The 16905-nt window shown below is 38.1% G+C and overlaps 1 protein-coding gene across 1 annotated transcript in view; it reads left to right on the forward strand.

Moving 5' to 3' along the window:
* Positions 1–2021: 2021 nt before the first annotated feature.
* ADAMTS19 (ADAM metallopeptidase with thrombospondin type 1 motif 19) overlaps positions 2022–16905 on the forward strand; it is a 248810-nt gene continuing 233926 nt past the window's right edge. The window contains exons 1-2 of the mRNA XM_056124756.1: positions 2022–2067; positions 16050–16466. Of these exons, the coding sequence (XP_055980731.1) occupies positions 2022–2067; positions 16050–16466 (463 nt within the window). The remainder of the gene's footprint in view (positions 2068–16049; positions 16467–16905) is intronic.

The raw sequence follows: 16905 nt of genomic DNA on the forward strand, positions 1-16905 counted from the left end.
TTGGGGGGAGGGGGAACACCCCATTGTGCCCAGGTCTTACTCCAGGCTCATGGCTCAGGGATCACTTCTGGTGGGGCTCAGAGGACTATAAGTGGTGCAGAGTGTAGAAAGCAGTCAATCACATGCAAGGCAAGTAACTTCCCTGCTGTACTATTTCTCTAGCCCCAGTACAATGTATTTAATAAGTCACTATCATATGTTGGATTTTATTCCAAAGTCTGGGGTATAGTGAAAAAGACAGGTCAGTCTGTATCTTCATGGTGTTAATATTCTAATAGGACAGAATGACATTCTTGATGGACACCAGTTTTCCTGGTCAGCTCCTATCATGCTCATATACCTAGTTTCAATAAGATATTATTTAAATTAATTTTTTATTAAGGCAACGTTAGTTTATAAGATCTAATAAGTTTTGGAGTCAGATAAATAGCACAGTGAATAGAGAATTTGCCTTGCACACAGCTGACCTGGGTTTGATCCCTGGTACCCCATATGGTCCCTCAAGCCCTACCAGAAATCATTTCTGAGCACAGATCCAGGAGTCATCCATGAGCACTTCTGGTTTTGATCCAAAAACAAAATGAAAAAAAAAACAAAGTAAGTTTTTAAGGAACAAATTCACACATCTTCAAAATTTGTTACTATATCACACCCACAGAACCAAAGAACCAGTGGCTTTTACCACAGTTCTTAAGTTTTCTCCCTCCCTGTCCCTCTCCTCTGATACAACCTTAGTTCTGATATCTGAGTCCAAGTTGTTTTTTTTTTAAATTAAGATGGCTTTGTCTGTTTCTTTTCTTTGTTTCTTTATATCCCGGATCTGAGAAAGATAGAGGTTAAGGGTTCTTTGGTGGCAGTCAAGAGGAAAGTTGCCTTGTCAACACTGTTAATAGGGGTTTGTGGTTTGTGTAGAGAACTGAGTCTGGAAATTTGCTAAGGATGGTTATTACAATAAAGCATCAGACATAGAAAATATTTTTGTTTGCTTGCTCTGTTTATTTTGTATACTTTAAAAACAAAGAGCAAGTAGGATTTAATTTATTCATTCCAGTCATGTCCCTCATATAATCTTATGATATAGTAGCAATCACTGAAATCTTCCTGAGCCAGACCACTTAGAGATATATTTCCAGCAGAATTCACTTTAATCTTGAGGGTAAGGGCTACTCTGTTATTCAAGGTTCAAGGTGTCCCATTAGAGTTAGAGAGACTACTTCAAATGCAGCTACAACAGGGTTATAGCTGTTCCATAACCAAAAAGCCATCACTACTATATTTTTTAAGAGGATAATAGCACTCTATAACTAGAGAAGTCTATTGCTGGAGAAAATTCTGCTCTCTGTATAATGCCAGACAAAATGATTTAAAATGAAACTTTGTCACTGTGTGTCACAGAGTGATAAATTCCTACTGATTAGCACCAACAGAATGCCAACTGCTTTCAAACCCAACTCTGCATAGCTCCCCGCATTTATCTGAGGTCGCTTGGCCTGAACTTGCTCTCCGACACCAATTTATTTAAATCATGGTTCTTGCTTATACCAACAGAATTGGTTCCTGGTTAGCTTTTGAAAGCAGTTGAATAAATCATGCCACTGTGTAAGTTAAAGAGTTGATGGAAAGGTTTAAGGACCATAGTCTGAGAAGAAGCAGGAAGTCCAGAAGAGAGTCCCACTATTCTGAATGCCACAGATGGCATAGCCAGGTCACTGGCATGGTTATTAAGGATGCTGTGCAGCAGGTTGGGAGTTTCTAGTCAACTCCTGGCTCTCTTGCCACCACAACCCCTGGCCACAGCTGTGAAAAGTCATTCCAAGTTATTCTTCTGTCTTCTCTGTTATTTGTTTCAGGTTTGCCACCTATGAATGGTTCATAAGGAACATTCTAAGGAATCTGCACCCTAATGATTAAGGAGAAGGAGAACCTGTACTTTGGTACTTCTTGAGGAGGAAGTAGTGACCTTCTGTTCCAGCATATTTGTAGCTGGAGGTGTCTCAGAACAGAGCAAGAGAGGTCAAATCATGAACAGCTATGCCATAACTTCAACAAAACCAATATCCATTAAAGGTAAGGTAAAGGTAAAGGTAAAGGCCCTCCCGTTGATCGTCGATTTGCTCGAGCGGGCCCAGTAACGTCTCCATTGGAGACTTTGTTGTTACTGTGTCTGGCATATTGAATTATTCCCACTAATAAGAAATTCAAGTTCTTCACACCAGTGGTTACTTTTTCATCACCAATCAGTGACAAAAAGGAATGTCTTCAAAGTGTATTTCAGGATAATTGTAAAAACTATTTTTTTTTCACTTTTTTCTCACATACACTCTCACACACATTTAAAATATGTAGTAGAGGGGCTCGAGTGATAGCACAGTGGGTAGGGCATTTGCCTTGCACGTGACCAACCTGGGTTCGATTCCCAGCAAACCATATGTTCCTCAGCATCGCCAGGAGTAATTCCTGAGTGCTGAGCCAGGGTGTGCACCCTTGTGCATCGCCGGGTGTGACACAAAAAGAAAAAAAAATATGTAATAGAAATATAAACATAAAAGACACATCTTGGTCTCATCTGAGGCATGCCCCACAGCTGACAGAATAATGTCTATATGATATCCTTCGATTTTGTTCATTTATTCAGAAAACATGTACAATACATTTATCAATTTGACTATTTCTTCTGGGGTGCAGCACTGTAGATGGTGTTGGAATAAAGAATACCACTAAATGGGAGAAAGATGAGTAAATTATATAGCAGAGAATGCTTTTAGCTTTTATGTTAGCCTCAGATACTGATCTGAAGTAATAGTCACTGTTGCTCAGAGGAGTACAAGCATAAGTTCTTGGCCCACGATAGGTATTTCTTTGGGATTGAGATCCTAACATGTGTGTGAATAATGAGCAAATATTCAGTGGAACACACAAACTTCCTATTTAAAAGTTCAATAGTGTATGTCAATGCCTATAGTCTTTTGCATTCATGAGACTGAAAATTTTAAGTTCTAATATATTGAGAGAGTTATAAAATACCTGTTAAGCCAATGTTGCCTTGAGTTTGATATATAATCCAAACAAACCTGAGGTATCACAGGCCCAGTTTTGTGCTCAAATTTACAATATATGTTCTATATATCTCTTTTCTCAAAACAATAGCAATTCAACATTCACATGCTATAAAATCCTAAAAAATTCATGTGACACAAAGTTCTGTCATAATCTTCATTTATCAATATCTCCAAAATCTAACTACCACCACCACATAGAAATTTCCACCACAACATTTGGTCTCATTTTCACCAGTTCAATGACATTTTCAAAATTCAGCTTCTATGAATTTTGTCTTTCTTTTTCCCTCATTGCTTCATATAAATATAGAATTTTCTTCTTATGAAATAGGTCTTTGCACTGCATAGATTTGAAAGACTTGCTTTTGTCGTAGTAACTGACTAACCACTTGACCTTTGTACTGAGCAAGAGGAATTTAGCATGTCTTTCTGGAGGGAAGAAAGAGGGAAGGCCATGTAAATGTATATTTGATTTTTGTCTGTCATATAATTTTATCGTGGCTTATGTTCATGTTTTTGTTTTGTCTAAGAAGGCAAAGTGGTTATTATTCTAGAGGGTAATAACCTAGGAAAAAGAATTATGTGTGAGTTAAAGGGTTTTGCTGAAGTCAGATATTTAACACTTATAAATAAATACTACATCAGGGAAAACTGAATAGAAACATCAGGTATTGTTATGGTATTGAGCTGGCATTTCTGATGCTTGGGGAAGTGAAAAAGAAAGATATATGTAGTGAATAATTGGATTAGTCTATGTTGATATACAGGTTAGGAGAAGAAATGTTTCAGGCAGAGGAAACAGCATTATAATCCTATTGCTGGAAAAATTGTAATATGTTTTAAGAACTTTGAAATGTTCAAAAAAAGGAAGAGTACAATGCAATGGGATTGAAGATACAAAACGATTTAGAGTACATACATTCATTGACTCAAGAAGTTTGAATGTTATGCTCTGAATACTGAAGTGGACAGGTCACTGAAGGACTTAGATCAGGAGATACAATTTCTTTAAAAATCATAGCTGCCTGCCAATTTAAAGTTGAATTTTGGCAGAGGTAGAGTAAGGTAAGAGGTTGGTGACTTGAGTGTTTCCAATGAGAAATGATCGTATGGGACTGGAAGTGCAAAGAGACTGAATAAATCTAGGTGCTATATAAAATGAGAAAGAAATCCCATGATTTCATGATAATTCATTGTTGGTTAAAAAAGGAGTTAAGAATGATTTTTTGTGTTCATGGTGGGAGCATCAGGGTGAATGGATGATGGTGGCTCTTACTAATCGGCAATCTTGAAGAAGAATCTCTATTTCCTATATATAAACTCAATGGCTGGCTTAAATGCATTGGAAATGTTACATTTTTAACTTAAGTGTTTTTTTTTCCAAACAGTTTATTGAAATATTTTTTAAGGGGTGGGTCCATATTCAGTTGTGCTCAGGACTTGTATTCCTTGTTCTGCACTAGTAATCACTCCTATAGGGGCTCAGAGAACCACATGGGGTGCTGGTGAAGGAACCTGAATCAGTCCTGAGTAAGGCAAGACTTACCTGCTGTGCTGTCTCTTTGGGTCTTTGGAATGTATTTTTAAATACAATTTGAGATTGTATCAGCTACTTTTGAGAATTTCTCTTTATCTTTTGTTCTAAACAATTCTATTACCATATGTATAGGCCTATTTTAACTGTCTATGTTCTGCAAGTATGCATTTTGTGGTTTTTATTCAGTTCAGATAATTTGCAGCTATTATTTCTGCAATTCATTTCTAATACTTCCTCTGTTTCTTCTCTCCATCTGAATTGCTTATTATTCCTATTTAGGAGTGATATGTTATTTTTCCACAGCTCACTAGTGTTTAGGTCAATTCTTCATGATTTTGTGTGTGTAAATGTGTGCGCCTCCCCCCCTCCCACCACCACCACCACCACCACACACACACACAAACACACACACTCAATTTCATTGGGGTAGTTTCTATTGTTATGTCTTCAGCTTCACTAATCTTTTATTCCTCAAGGGTATTATCAACTTTGAATCTCAACCCATTAGTTCATATTTTCTTTTTCTTATAAAGTTATAGCATATCTAAAGTACTGTTTTCATGCTTTTCTTGGCTTATTCCATTGCTTCTGTCATGTCTGGATCTATTTTTACTAATTAATTTTTCCCTTCTTTGTTAGGGTAATATTTTTCTGCTTTTTGTTTAATCCCTGGAATTTTTTTGGATGCCAAAGTATAAAAATTTTTATATCTTTGCTGTTACTTGTAGCTTTAAATACAAAGGTCTTTGTTCTAGTTGGCAATTAATTAACATGGAATAAGAAGGATCATTTAGAGGCTTACTTTTAAGCCTCATTGGAATGGTCTAAATAAATTTTAATTATAGAGTTAATGGAGCCTCACCACTAAGCAGATAATTATCTAAGAACATTGTTAAAGTGTCCCATGAATTATGAAGTCCTTCCACTTTCTCTAATAGGAACTCACAGCACTTGAAGTATAGATTGCCTTTATGTTTTCTGCCTTCTCCAGACTATGGGTAATTTTTATAGGCATGTACAAAACAGAACATAATTGCTTCAAAGATTTCTCAGCAAACATCCAGAGTGGCCCCATTCTAATATTATTAAAAATAAAACCATATATTCTTTTATATTCCTCCCACTAAATGGTGGAATTTAATTCTGATCACTTTGATTATGACTTGAACTTAGTGACCTGTCTAGTTACCTACTAGACTAGGCAGGTTAATAATCTTTATTGTTTTAAGGTATTATTTCTAGGGATAATTTGTTATGTAGTCATAGATAGCTAGTGCATGTGATTGCTTAAAATTAGTATTGCTAAACAATTTGTGAGAGTGACTATAGACCTGGGCCTTAAGTGAGTGAAAGCCTTCAAGAGGCTTTTAAGTTTTATTTCTAAATAATTTTATACTCGACAACTCTGCCACCATCATAGGTATTTTCTATAAATACTTCATCTAGCCACCAAGGATAAATGTCCTAAATAACTATTGTATATTTCAAAATCAGGAAATTAACATTAGTGTTCTATTATTATGTAAACAGAAGTTTAAAAAAATACCGGATTTCATCAGTTGTGTGCATATGTCTAAGTTCTTCAAATATTACACTGGGTGTATTTGTGTAACCATAGTTAAGAAAAAGGACTGTTCCATTATCACAATGAAAATATCATTTAATTATTATTTATGCACACCCCAGAGCCTTCAATACCATAATTTTGTCCTTTCAAGAATAATATAGGCATAGAACACTGACTTTTTCATTCAGAGCAATAGCCTGAAGTTCTATTAATTGGATATGAGTGCTAGTCCAAACCACTTTCTTTTAAACACATTGTCAGTGTTCTGAATTTTCACCATTCTAATGGTCTTGTAACAAATTGTACTTAGTTATAACTGCAATTGAAATTTCTAATAATTTTATTATCTTTACATGTCCTTATTATACATACACACTTTTCATACCCTATGCCTTCTAGTTATATTGTTTCCTTTATCTTGACTTAAAAGATTATTTTTTTACATTCTGAGTATAAATAGATCATGAAGAGGAAAGAGGAGAGAAAATATCATGTATCTTCTTCCTGCTTTTGACCCAGTTTTATTCTTAATATGAGCTGTGCTAGAGATAACAAATGAATTTTATGTATTTCAATCTATCATTTTGTTTTCTTTATGAGTACCTTTTAAATTTTTTAATGAATTAGGCCTTAGGTATCTTATATAAGAATTCTTTGTGTCTGTAGTTCTAAAGAAATAACATTACATATTTTTTCTAGAACTTTTATGTTTTATGGTTTGATATTTTATATTTATACCTGTGATCCATTTGGAGTTAAAATTTCTATGAGTTTTTAGATTGAGTTTTGTTTTGTCTTTTATTTGACCTTGAATGTCCATTTGTTCCAGTACTACTTATTGGAAAGACTACGTCTCCATTGAATTGCTTTTGTATCACTGTGAAATGTTAGTTGATCACCTTTATGCAAATATTTCTGAAATCTATATTTAATTGATCTATGAAATATCAGCCTTTCTTGGATACTTTAGCTATACATTTTAACATTGGTGGTGTTGAGCCCTCAAACTTTATTTTCTTTAACCCTTCTTTCTATTTCTGTACACATACTTAAGAATCATTTACTTCTCTAAAATTACGAAAAATTTTATTGAGTAGGGTTCCCATTACTACATTGAAATAAGGGTGATGAGAATCAGATAGTTAAGAATTTCCCTTCTGTTCCAGTTTGCTAAGTATTTAAATTGTTAATAGATGTGAAATATTGTTACATTTGCTGTATCAATTGATATAGTAATGTGGTTTTCTTTAGCTGTTGTGTGGTGGATTATATTACTTGATTTTGGAATATTGAGTTATCTGTGCATTCCCTAAATTTCAGTAGATACTGATGAACTCACTTTACTAATTTTTTGACTTTTTATATTAATTTTCATGAGATACACTGATCCCTTTTTATACTGAACTTATCTGGTTTCCATTTAAGAATATTGGCACTCAGATACAATTAGTTTCTAATTGAGGGCTTCTACTTTCTGGAAGAGATGATAAGAATTGGTAGCACTACACTGTAGCATTGCCCTCCCATTGTTCATCGATTTGCTCGAGCGGGCACCAGTTAACATCTCCATCGTGAGACTTGTTACTGTTTTTGGCATATGGAATACATCACGGGTAGCTTGCTAGGTTTTTCTGTGCGGTCAGGATACTCTCAGTAGGTTGCCAGGCTCTCCAAGTCGAATGGAGGAATTGAACCTGGGTAGGGCACATGCAAGGAAAACACCCTACCTGCTCTGCTATCACTCCAACCCACTAAGAAATACAGAAGGAAAGATTTTGATAGATTTCAACCTAGGATTGATTATTGTACTTTAAGACTGTGTCTTCAGTGAGTATTTTAGACAGATGCTTATAAGAAGGATGTTTAGTAGAATAAAGAATACAGAGAATATTCTAGTTGGACACCTCTTATTGCTCTAAGTCAAAAAGAGAGAATTTCTACGAGTCTCATGTAAGTTTACATTTGATTAAATATTAAGAGCCATGGGGCTAAAGCAATAGCACAGCAGGTAGGACATTTGCCTTGCACGTGGCTGACGCAGATTCGATTCCCAGCATCCCATATGGTCTCCTGAGCACTGCCAAGGGTAATTCCTGAGTGCAGAGCCAGGAGTAACCCCTGTGCATCACCGGGTATGACCCAAAAAGAAAAAAAAATAAATATTAAGAGCCATATCAAACATATTCATATCAGAAAAACAAAAAACTTCTCTTAAAATTAACTATTGAATGTGTAATATATTTTTAAAAAGGTTATTGCATACAAACACTTGACATTTCACTTTGCATAAGCAATAAAATATCTTATCTGATATTCAAAATGAATAAATTATCAAAGAATACAATTTAAGAAATAAAAAAAATCATTCAAATGGCAATTTGAAGAGTGGCAAGAAGCTTAAGGGAAGAGAAATATTGTTACTAAATTAATGGACACAAGGGCATTTCCAGGTATGAACAGTTAATAATCAAATAAAAATCTGATAAGAATTGGTACTATTTTAAAAACATATTCAGTAGAAATAACCATTGAAATCATAGAGACTTGGAAATATCTTTTATGAAAATTTAATCTTAATTTTTGTCTTTGGTCGTACCTAGCTGTGCTTAGGGCTTACTCCTGGCTCTGTGTCGGGGATCATTTCTGGCAGTGTTTGAGGACCAAATAGGGTATTGTGAATCAAACCTGGGTTAGCTACATGCAGGGTAAGTACCTTACCTGCTATACTATTTCTGTGGTCCCCTATAAAAGTTTTTCAATTACAAATTTAATTTTTTTAATACCTTAAAAAGCTTTTAGTTGGAGCTCTCTGGCCTTTAGTAATGGTACAAATTAGGGAATTTGTAAGAAAATGAGGTGAATATTATTTGGAAACTAAAGGAAAGAGAATCTCTGATATAAAAAGGTTTCTAAGTTAGCCGCGGTGTTGTCTGTAGTGGAAAAGGGACCTACTGAGCTCATTCATCAAGGAAATTTAAAAAACAAAACAAAATTCTTTTTCAAAGTGTCATTTATTCAGAAAAAAATGCTTAAATTGAGAAAAATAGCACCAAAACAGAATAGAAATCCAGTGCATTTTCAGAAAAGCATGGTTTACTAATACCAAAGGTATGGATATAAAGTCCTTTATTACTAACTCATAACTATCACGTGGGCTTTCAGAGTACTTTTTGGTCAGAAGGAAGATTCTCCAGCATGTTTGAGTGTGTGCCTCTTAGATCCAGTCCAACAGACAAAAGGGTTCATAGGAAGCTAAAACGGTTCGTCTCCCAACAGTTTCATCAAAATCTCAAAGTAAATAGTAGATGATGTCACTCACCTGTAGAATATAAAGAGACAAAGCATGGGAATAGACTGTATCATACAATGATAAGCCTTTAGCCTTGGATTACAAACCTGGTTAGCAGAGAGTGGGAGGGAGAAGATCACATTAGAGGTGACTTAAGGACACTAGTGGTGGTGGACTTAATTTTGTAAGTAGCACTGTAGTACTGTCCTCCTGTTGTTCATCAATTTGGTTGAGCAGGCACCAGTAACGTCTCCATTGTGAGACTTGTTGTTTCTGTTTTTGACATATCGAGTCGGCCATGGGGAGCTTGCCAGACTCTGCCGTGTGGTCTGGATACTCTCATAGCTTGCCGGGCATTGAACCCGGGTGGGCCATGTGCAAGGCAAACGCCCTACTCCCTATGCTATTGCTCCAGCCTAATTTTGTAAGTAGGTACCATAAATTTTAACAATATAAAAAATAATAAAATACATTTTAAGAAAAATAACAAATTTATGACAAGTTGAGAATTTGTCTTTCATAAACCCCATGAAGGTTATTAAATATTGAGAAAATAATTACATATATTAGAAACAGCTTTGGCACAGATTGTATAAAATGGTATGTTTTCTTTAAAGCTTATCTTTCGGAACTCAAGAGAGAAAACACCTCCGATTCAAATGTATTCAATGTTCCAGGACCGCAAAGGATGAGAAAGATGAATTCCTGGTAGAAATGGGAATCTGAAGCCAGTGCGTATTATCTTTTGAGACATAATTAAGAAACTACACATTTTCTAAGTTGGATTTCAGAATTGCTGTCATTATGGTGCCTCCCTTTTTTTCTTGCTTTTTTTGGTGGGGGGAGGGCGGTGTTTCAATCACACCAAACAGGGCTCAGGGCTTACTCCTGGCTCTGTGTTCAGAGATTACTCCTGCCAGTGGGGATTGAACCTGGATCAGTCACAGGCAAGACAAGCATCTTATTATTCTACTATTTGTTCAATATTTTACCTGTTTTTGAACAGAAATGTCTATAGTAGTTATGGCATAACTATCCCACTATAATATTTTAGATGCTAAGGAGTAATTTTCCCTTTAGTTTCATATGTCTATAGATGGAGAGGTACCAAATTCAAGGAATTAAGGACTTCAGAGAGGACATTCATGCATAATTGATGTAATTTTTGAGGTGAGATTCTTGATTTTGAACTGATGTTGTAATAGAATGAGACTGCTTAGGGTCTGGAAATTGAGGTAGTTGGAAGAGAGAGTGAAGAGAATCCAAATAATATATGCCCATATACTATAAACGTTCTTTAATGGTTTTAAAAATCACCAATAAATTCATTGATCCTGCTCATTTTGAGTTTAAAAAAAAATTAGTGATTTGCTTCATATGAATAGGATGTAGTTAATGTGATGGTATGCCATTTTCAACATTTAGTCCAAACATTAGGCCAAAGTTCCAAACCGTCTAAGTTGGGTATATTTTATTGAATCATTTGTGTAGAACAGTCCTAGGGAGAAGTTCAGGTGATTAGTTTCCTGAACACAACCATGTGATTTTTGTTTTAGTTTTCTGGTCTTTGGGGACCACATTCAGTAGTGCTCAGAGATTACTCCTGGCTCTGCACTTGGAGATGACATCTGGTGGTTTGAGGGACCATATATGGTGCTGGGGACCAGGTCAGCCTTATGCAAGGCAAACACCCTACCCATTGTATTATCAGTCCCTTCCAGGCATGTGATTTTGAAAACAGAACATTTATCTCCTGTTCAGTCTTCATAAACTAGCCACAGCCAGGAATTTGACAGCTATCTTGTGGGAGGTAAGATCTACTTTAGCTACAACTAGAATCCCAATCATCAGAAATCGTGTGAGAAAGTGCGTTTCTTTTTTTTCTTTTTTAATTTTTTAATAGTGAGACATCATGAGGTACAGTTGCAGACTTACACATTTTTGTGCTTGGGTTTCAATTATACAATGATCAAATACCCATCCCTCCACCAGTGCCCATTTCCCACCACCACGGATCCCAGTATCCCTCCCACCCCCCATCTCACCCTGCCTCTGTGGCAGGGCATTCCCTTTTGTTCTCTCTCTCTCTTATTGGGTGTTATGGTTTGCAAAAGAGGCAATGGGTGACAATCATGTTTAGTCTATAGTCTACTTTCAGCATTCTTCTCCCATCCTGGGAGAATCCTCCCAACACCTTTATTTGGTGTTCCCTTCTTTATCTGAGTTCCCTTTTCCCCTAGTATGTGTGGCTGGCCTCCAAGCCATGGAGTAAAATTCCTGGTACTAATCTCAGCCATTCTTGGGTGTTAGTCTCCTATTTTGTTACTTTATGTTCCCCAGATGAATGCAATCTTTCTTTGTTTATCCCTTTCATTCTGAGTCATTTCGCTTAACATGATACTTTCATGTAGTACCACTTGTATGTAAATTTCGTGAGAAAGTGCATTTCTTATCATTAACTTCTAAGTTTGCTATGCAGTAGATAATAATTGCATTCTATAACCTGCAGTCTCCTTTTTGATACTCTGTCCTATAAAGTCTAGGTACCTCAACTCAGCTGCTCTTCAAGGCTGATTGGATTTCCCTTCCTTGTGGTAAAGCTTGGGAACTCCCTCCAGGCAGTTGTAATCTCAAGAATTTTTTTAATGATTACTTATTTTCTTCCTGTCTCTCAAAGGTTAGAATCTTGAGCTCCTCTTATCTAATTTCGCAAATCGTTTTTTTTCCCTTTTGCAGTCTGTTTTCATAGTTATGTAAATTAAATCTAGTTCCTGTTACCCTATCATGGCCAGTAGCATAAGTTTTGATATCAAATTAGATGTGAATACTACTGGGAGTAGGCACCCTCAAGCAACTTTGTCAAAGGAATCTGGATTTTCTTCAAGCTTGTTGGAGGGCAGAAGATTTAAAATTTGTTTTTGGTTGTGACAGGGATAATAAAGAGGGAAAAAGAGGGTAATGGCATCAACACTAACTGCATAAAGAAGCACAGGTTATAAAATGCACCATGTGAACACCTTGTATAAAAGAACAGTTGGTTCCACTTATACTCTAATGCTTTGTCACTTGGCTCTACCCTACAAAAGCTATGCGTGGTTGATGCTAGCTACCATCTGGTGACATATGGAATTACCTGTCTTAACCAACATATTTTTCCCAGCTGCTCTTTTTTTTCCTCCTGAGGTTGGCAATGCATGCACATGCTACAGTTCTGCTTTTTGTTATTTCACCACATATACTTTACCTGATTCCAGGCCAGTACTTTCTTTCATATACATGCATGCAAATACAACTTCACTTTAGTTGATGTTCTTGTTTACACATCAAAATCTCTCCTGGAACATAAAAAAAACCTCTCACTAGTCATTTCTCTCTCAGGCTTAGACTCTTACAAGTCAAATAAATCATTCTGATGGTGGTTGATGACCAACAGAGTTTGTGTTGTATATATCTCTACAAAAAAGCATTGGAATCCAATAAGATATTATATAGAACCAAAAATAGCCGAGATAAGTACCAGGAGGATTACTCCATGGCTTAGAGGCCAGCGGGGCATGCTAGGGGAAAAGGCAGCTCAGACAGAGAAGGGAGAACCAAATAAAGGGTATTTGGAGAATCCTCCCAGGATGGGAGATGCATGCTGAAAGTAGACTATAGACCGAACATGATTGCCACTTAATGCCTCTTTTGCAGACCACAACACCCTAAAGGAGAGAGAGAACAAAAGGGAATGCCCTGCCACAGAGGCAGGGTGGGATGGGGGGGATGGGGGGGATGGGGGGGATGGGGGTGGGAGGGATACTGGGATCCATGGTGATGGAAAATGGGCACTGGTGGAGGAATGGGTATTTGATCATTGTATAATCAAAACCCAAGCACAAAAATGTGTAAGTCTACAACTGTACCTCATGGTGTTTCACTAATAAAAATTTAAAGAAATAATAAATTAAAAAAGATATTATATAGAAGATATTATATTATATTGACTTCTTCATCAAGATCATGAACGATCGGTTTGAGGCTCTTCATGTTCCCAGAGCGAACAGATGCCATTGGGCTACACTGGCACGCGACAGGGACGAATGGAGACGTTACTGGCACCCGCTCGAGCAAATCGACAACTAACGGGAAGTTAAGTGATTAAGTGATTATATAGAAATCAATTTACATTGTCTTCTACAGCATCCTAAAAAGTTTTCTGAGATTTTTCACATCCAGTACATGTAAATAACGTTAGTAATTAAATATGGTAGGACTAATATAAAAAAAATTATTCCTACCTTTTAAAACGTTAGGTCTTAGAGAAGAGGTGCATAGGTAATTACAACCTAAAAATTTATAAAAAGCTTTTATAAATATACCAATAAATTTAATAATTTTCAAGTGGAGAAGAGTAGTAGTAATTAAAAATATGTAATCCTAGGGTTAGTAGGAATTGTGAATGGTTCAGAAAAAAAAGCAGAGATAGGAACTTTCCTATGAAGATTGTGCTTTTGAATATTTTTAAATTTAATCATACTGATGAATGAATTTTCAGGAATCACAAATGATTTTTAATAAGGTAAGCAATTTTACATATATTTTTCTATATTATCCTGGTATATATACATATATACACACATATGTAATGGTATATATTAGAATGCATACCCTTATATATATTTTATAAAATTTTATTTAAAAGAGGCTTGCTCTTCAAGTCCAACTTCTCTCTTGAACATGTATCTCGCTTACCTGTTTCTTTGCTTGCTTATTTCCATTCTGAGGAAACTTGTGTTCTCTTCTGAACACATTTCCTCTCTTTCTCTCCTCTCACATCTTTCTAAGCAAGTTTTGTTCAATAAAAATTCTCTTGCTTCATTGAAAAAGAAAAGATATTTGAAACATTTTATCTAAGACATATCCCAGTGGAGGTGTTTATTGAACAAGTCTCCCACTTGTTGTGTTTCTTAAAAAATGAACTGATTTGTTACTTAGTCTTTAGAGGTGAGTGTGTAGGTTTCTTAAGTAACCCACATATTTTTTGAGTATCTGGAAACTTACTTTGGTTAGTCCCCTTTGAGAAATTTTACACAACAAATTTTGGAGATAGGACATTCTTGACAAACACACCTAGAGTGTCCATATTTGTTTTTAAACTCTGGACAACTTAAAGTATTCCAGGTCACAGCTTATTCAAACACTGGCTTTCCTTTGAAATCAGATCATCTGCCTCCCTTAAAGGCATAGTAGTCACCTTTGACACCAGAAACAGAAGGTAAAACAACAAAGGATGTGGAGAACCAACCTCGGTGCTGATTTTTTTTTCTTTTTCAAAACGGATTTGCCCCTTAATCCATTTCTAGGAGGCTGTTCTATTCCAGAGGATGCAAGTGGTACATTAGATAAATGACCCTGAAGTCTGGCGTGAAAGGTTAAAGGTTTGATGTGACTGGGGAGGTTATGCATGCAAAGAGGCATAGGCACCTTACAAGGCTGTAACAAAGGAAACAAGACTGTTTAAGGTTGAATTTCCCCCAAAGGACAGAACCATGCTTTAATGTCAAAAAGAGTAACAAAGGAATCTCATCAGATCTGAGATCTTTCTTTAGAATTCAGTATTGAATATTTTTCTCCTAAATCTCGCCCACATCACCCATATGCAATGTGTGGAGAGAGTGAGCAGGTGTGAGATTGATAGCACAGATGAATGAGAAACTAGGGATAAGGTAGGATAGGAAAAAGGGGGTTCTGAAACCTCAGGGTTTTTGAGAACTATTCTGAGAATCTTTGAAGCACACTCTACACACAATCTCCAGGAGAGAGAGAGAGAGAGAGAGAGAGAGAGAGAGAGAGAGAGAGAGACAGAGAGAGAGACAGAGAGAGAGACAGAGAGACAGAGACAGACAGACAGACACATACAGACACACAGAGAGAGAGGATATGGGGGGAGGGAGGGATGGAGGGGGGTAGAGGGAGAGAGGGACAAATTAAAGGTCTTTAGAAAATGGGGCTGTAGATTTGTGCTCGAGTCTGCACTTAGTTTTGCTTTGTGTAGGAGGGGACGAATTGGACAAAAGAGGAGGCCCGAGTAAGGGGGTGGGATAGACACTGGGCGGCACTTCTACCTGCACGCACCTCAGACTCCAGCCGAGCTTGGGGGAGTCTGGGGGGCGGGGTTGAGGATGCAAATAGGCTCTCTGAGTGTCCAATCCGGAGCCAGGTGAGGAAATTTGGGTGCCCACCCCACCAGGGAGTGCGAGCACGTGTGCGAGGTGTTCTGGGACCTTTGTCCCGGCAAAGTCACACTTGGCGGGGATCCCCAAGCTTCCTCTCTCTTCGTGGATTTGCATGTTTCTTTTCTTCTTTGTTTTTTTTTTTAATCCCTCTGCATCCCACCTCGCGAATCGCGTCTCTTCTTCATCCCTGCCTGTTGACCACAGCTCAGCGCCGCCCGCACTCGCATCCACAGGAGTGTGCGGAGCCGTTCTGAGCGGCTGCGGCTGAGGCACGAGTCCTGAGCCCGGGCTCTCCTGCCCGCACGCGGCTGCACTGCCCCGCCCTGTGTTGCCGGCTGGCCGCTGAAGGTGGGTCTGTGCTGCGTGGCTCCGGCTCTAGCCTGCTTGGCTTCGGAAACTCCTGCAACGTCCAGAACACAGAAAATAGACTCATCACCTAATTCGCCCGGGAACCAAGCGCTTGCTGGGGCGCGGTGCTGCCCGCCCCCCTTGTTCCTCCTCCTCCACCCCACCCCGTCCGTGCTCCGGCGGCCTCTTGGAGTCACACAGCACCCCCACACCAACCCCCAGCAGACAAAGGGCCTGGGCAAACTCGCCGCCCGCCTCGGCTTCCTTGCGCTCCGGGGAGGCAGCGGCTGCGCCCAGGGTGGATTGTGCGCAAGGAGGCGCGCTCCGGGACGGGAGCCGCTGCCGCGCGGTCTGGGAAAGGGCACAGAGATGAGCCTGACTCTGACTCACGTTTGCTGCTGCTGCCTCCTTTACCAGCTGGGGGTCTTGTGGAATGGGATGGTTGCAGGTAAGTTCTTCCGTGCCTTTAGGCTTGGGGAGTGCCTGGGGGAGTGTCCTCCCACTCCCCCAGCAGAGACGGAGAATTCATGGGTAGATGGGGCTGATGGAGCCAGCAAGAGGGTAGCAATAAAAAGCCGCCCCTGGTTGCCAATAAGGGGGTCACGCTCCGGAGCGAAAGCGTACTCATCTCGCCCTTAATTTAACCCGCCGCGAAAGAATTTACATTTACCCAAATGTATTTAATGAGATTTGCAGAGGTACATGTGAAGCACCTGGAGGCAGATGCTTTGATACCTAAATTTGGTATCTAAATTGATACCTTAATTGATAGTTGCCTCTGATTCCTTCAGAAAATCATTCAGCTGGGCTGTAGTCTGCGCCAACTTGTCTTGCAATAAACCAGACTCAACTGACCCACTGCCTCTGCCCTCACCCCCGTATAATTG

Source organism: Sorex fumeus, unplaced genomic scaffold (genome assembly GCF_029834395.1).
Source record: "Sorex fumeus unplaced genomic scaffold, SorFum_2.1 ptg000051l, whole genome shotgun sequence".
NCBI classification, from domain to species: Eukaryota; Metazoa; Chordata; class Mammalia; order Eulipotyphla; family Soricidae; genus Sorex; species Sorex fumeus.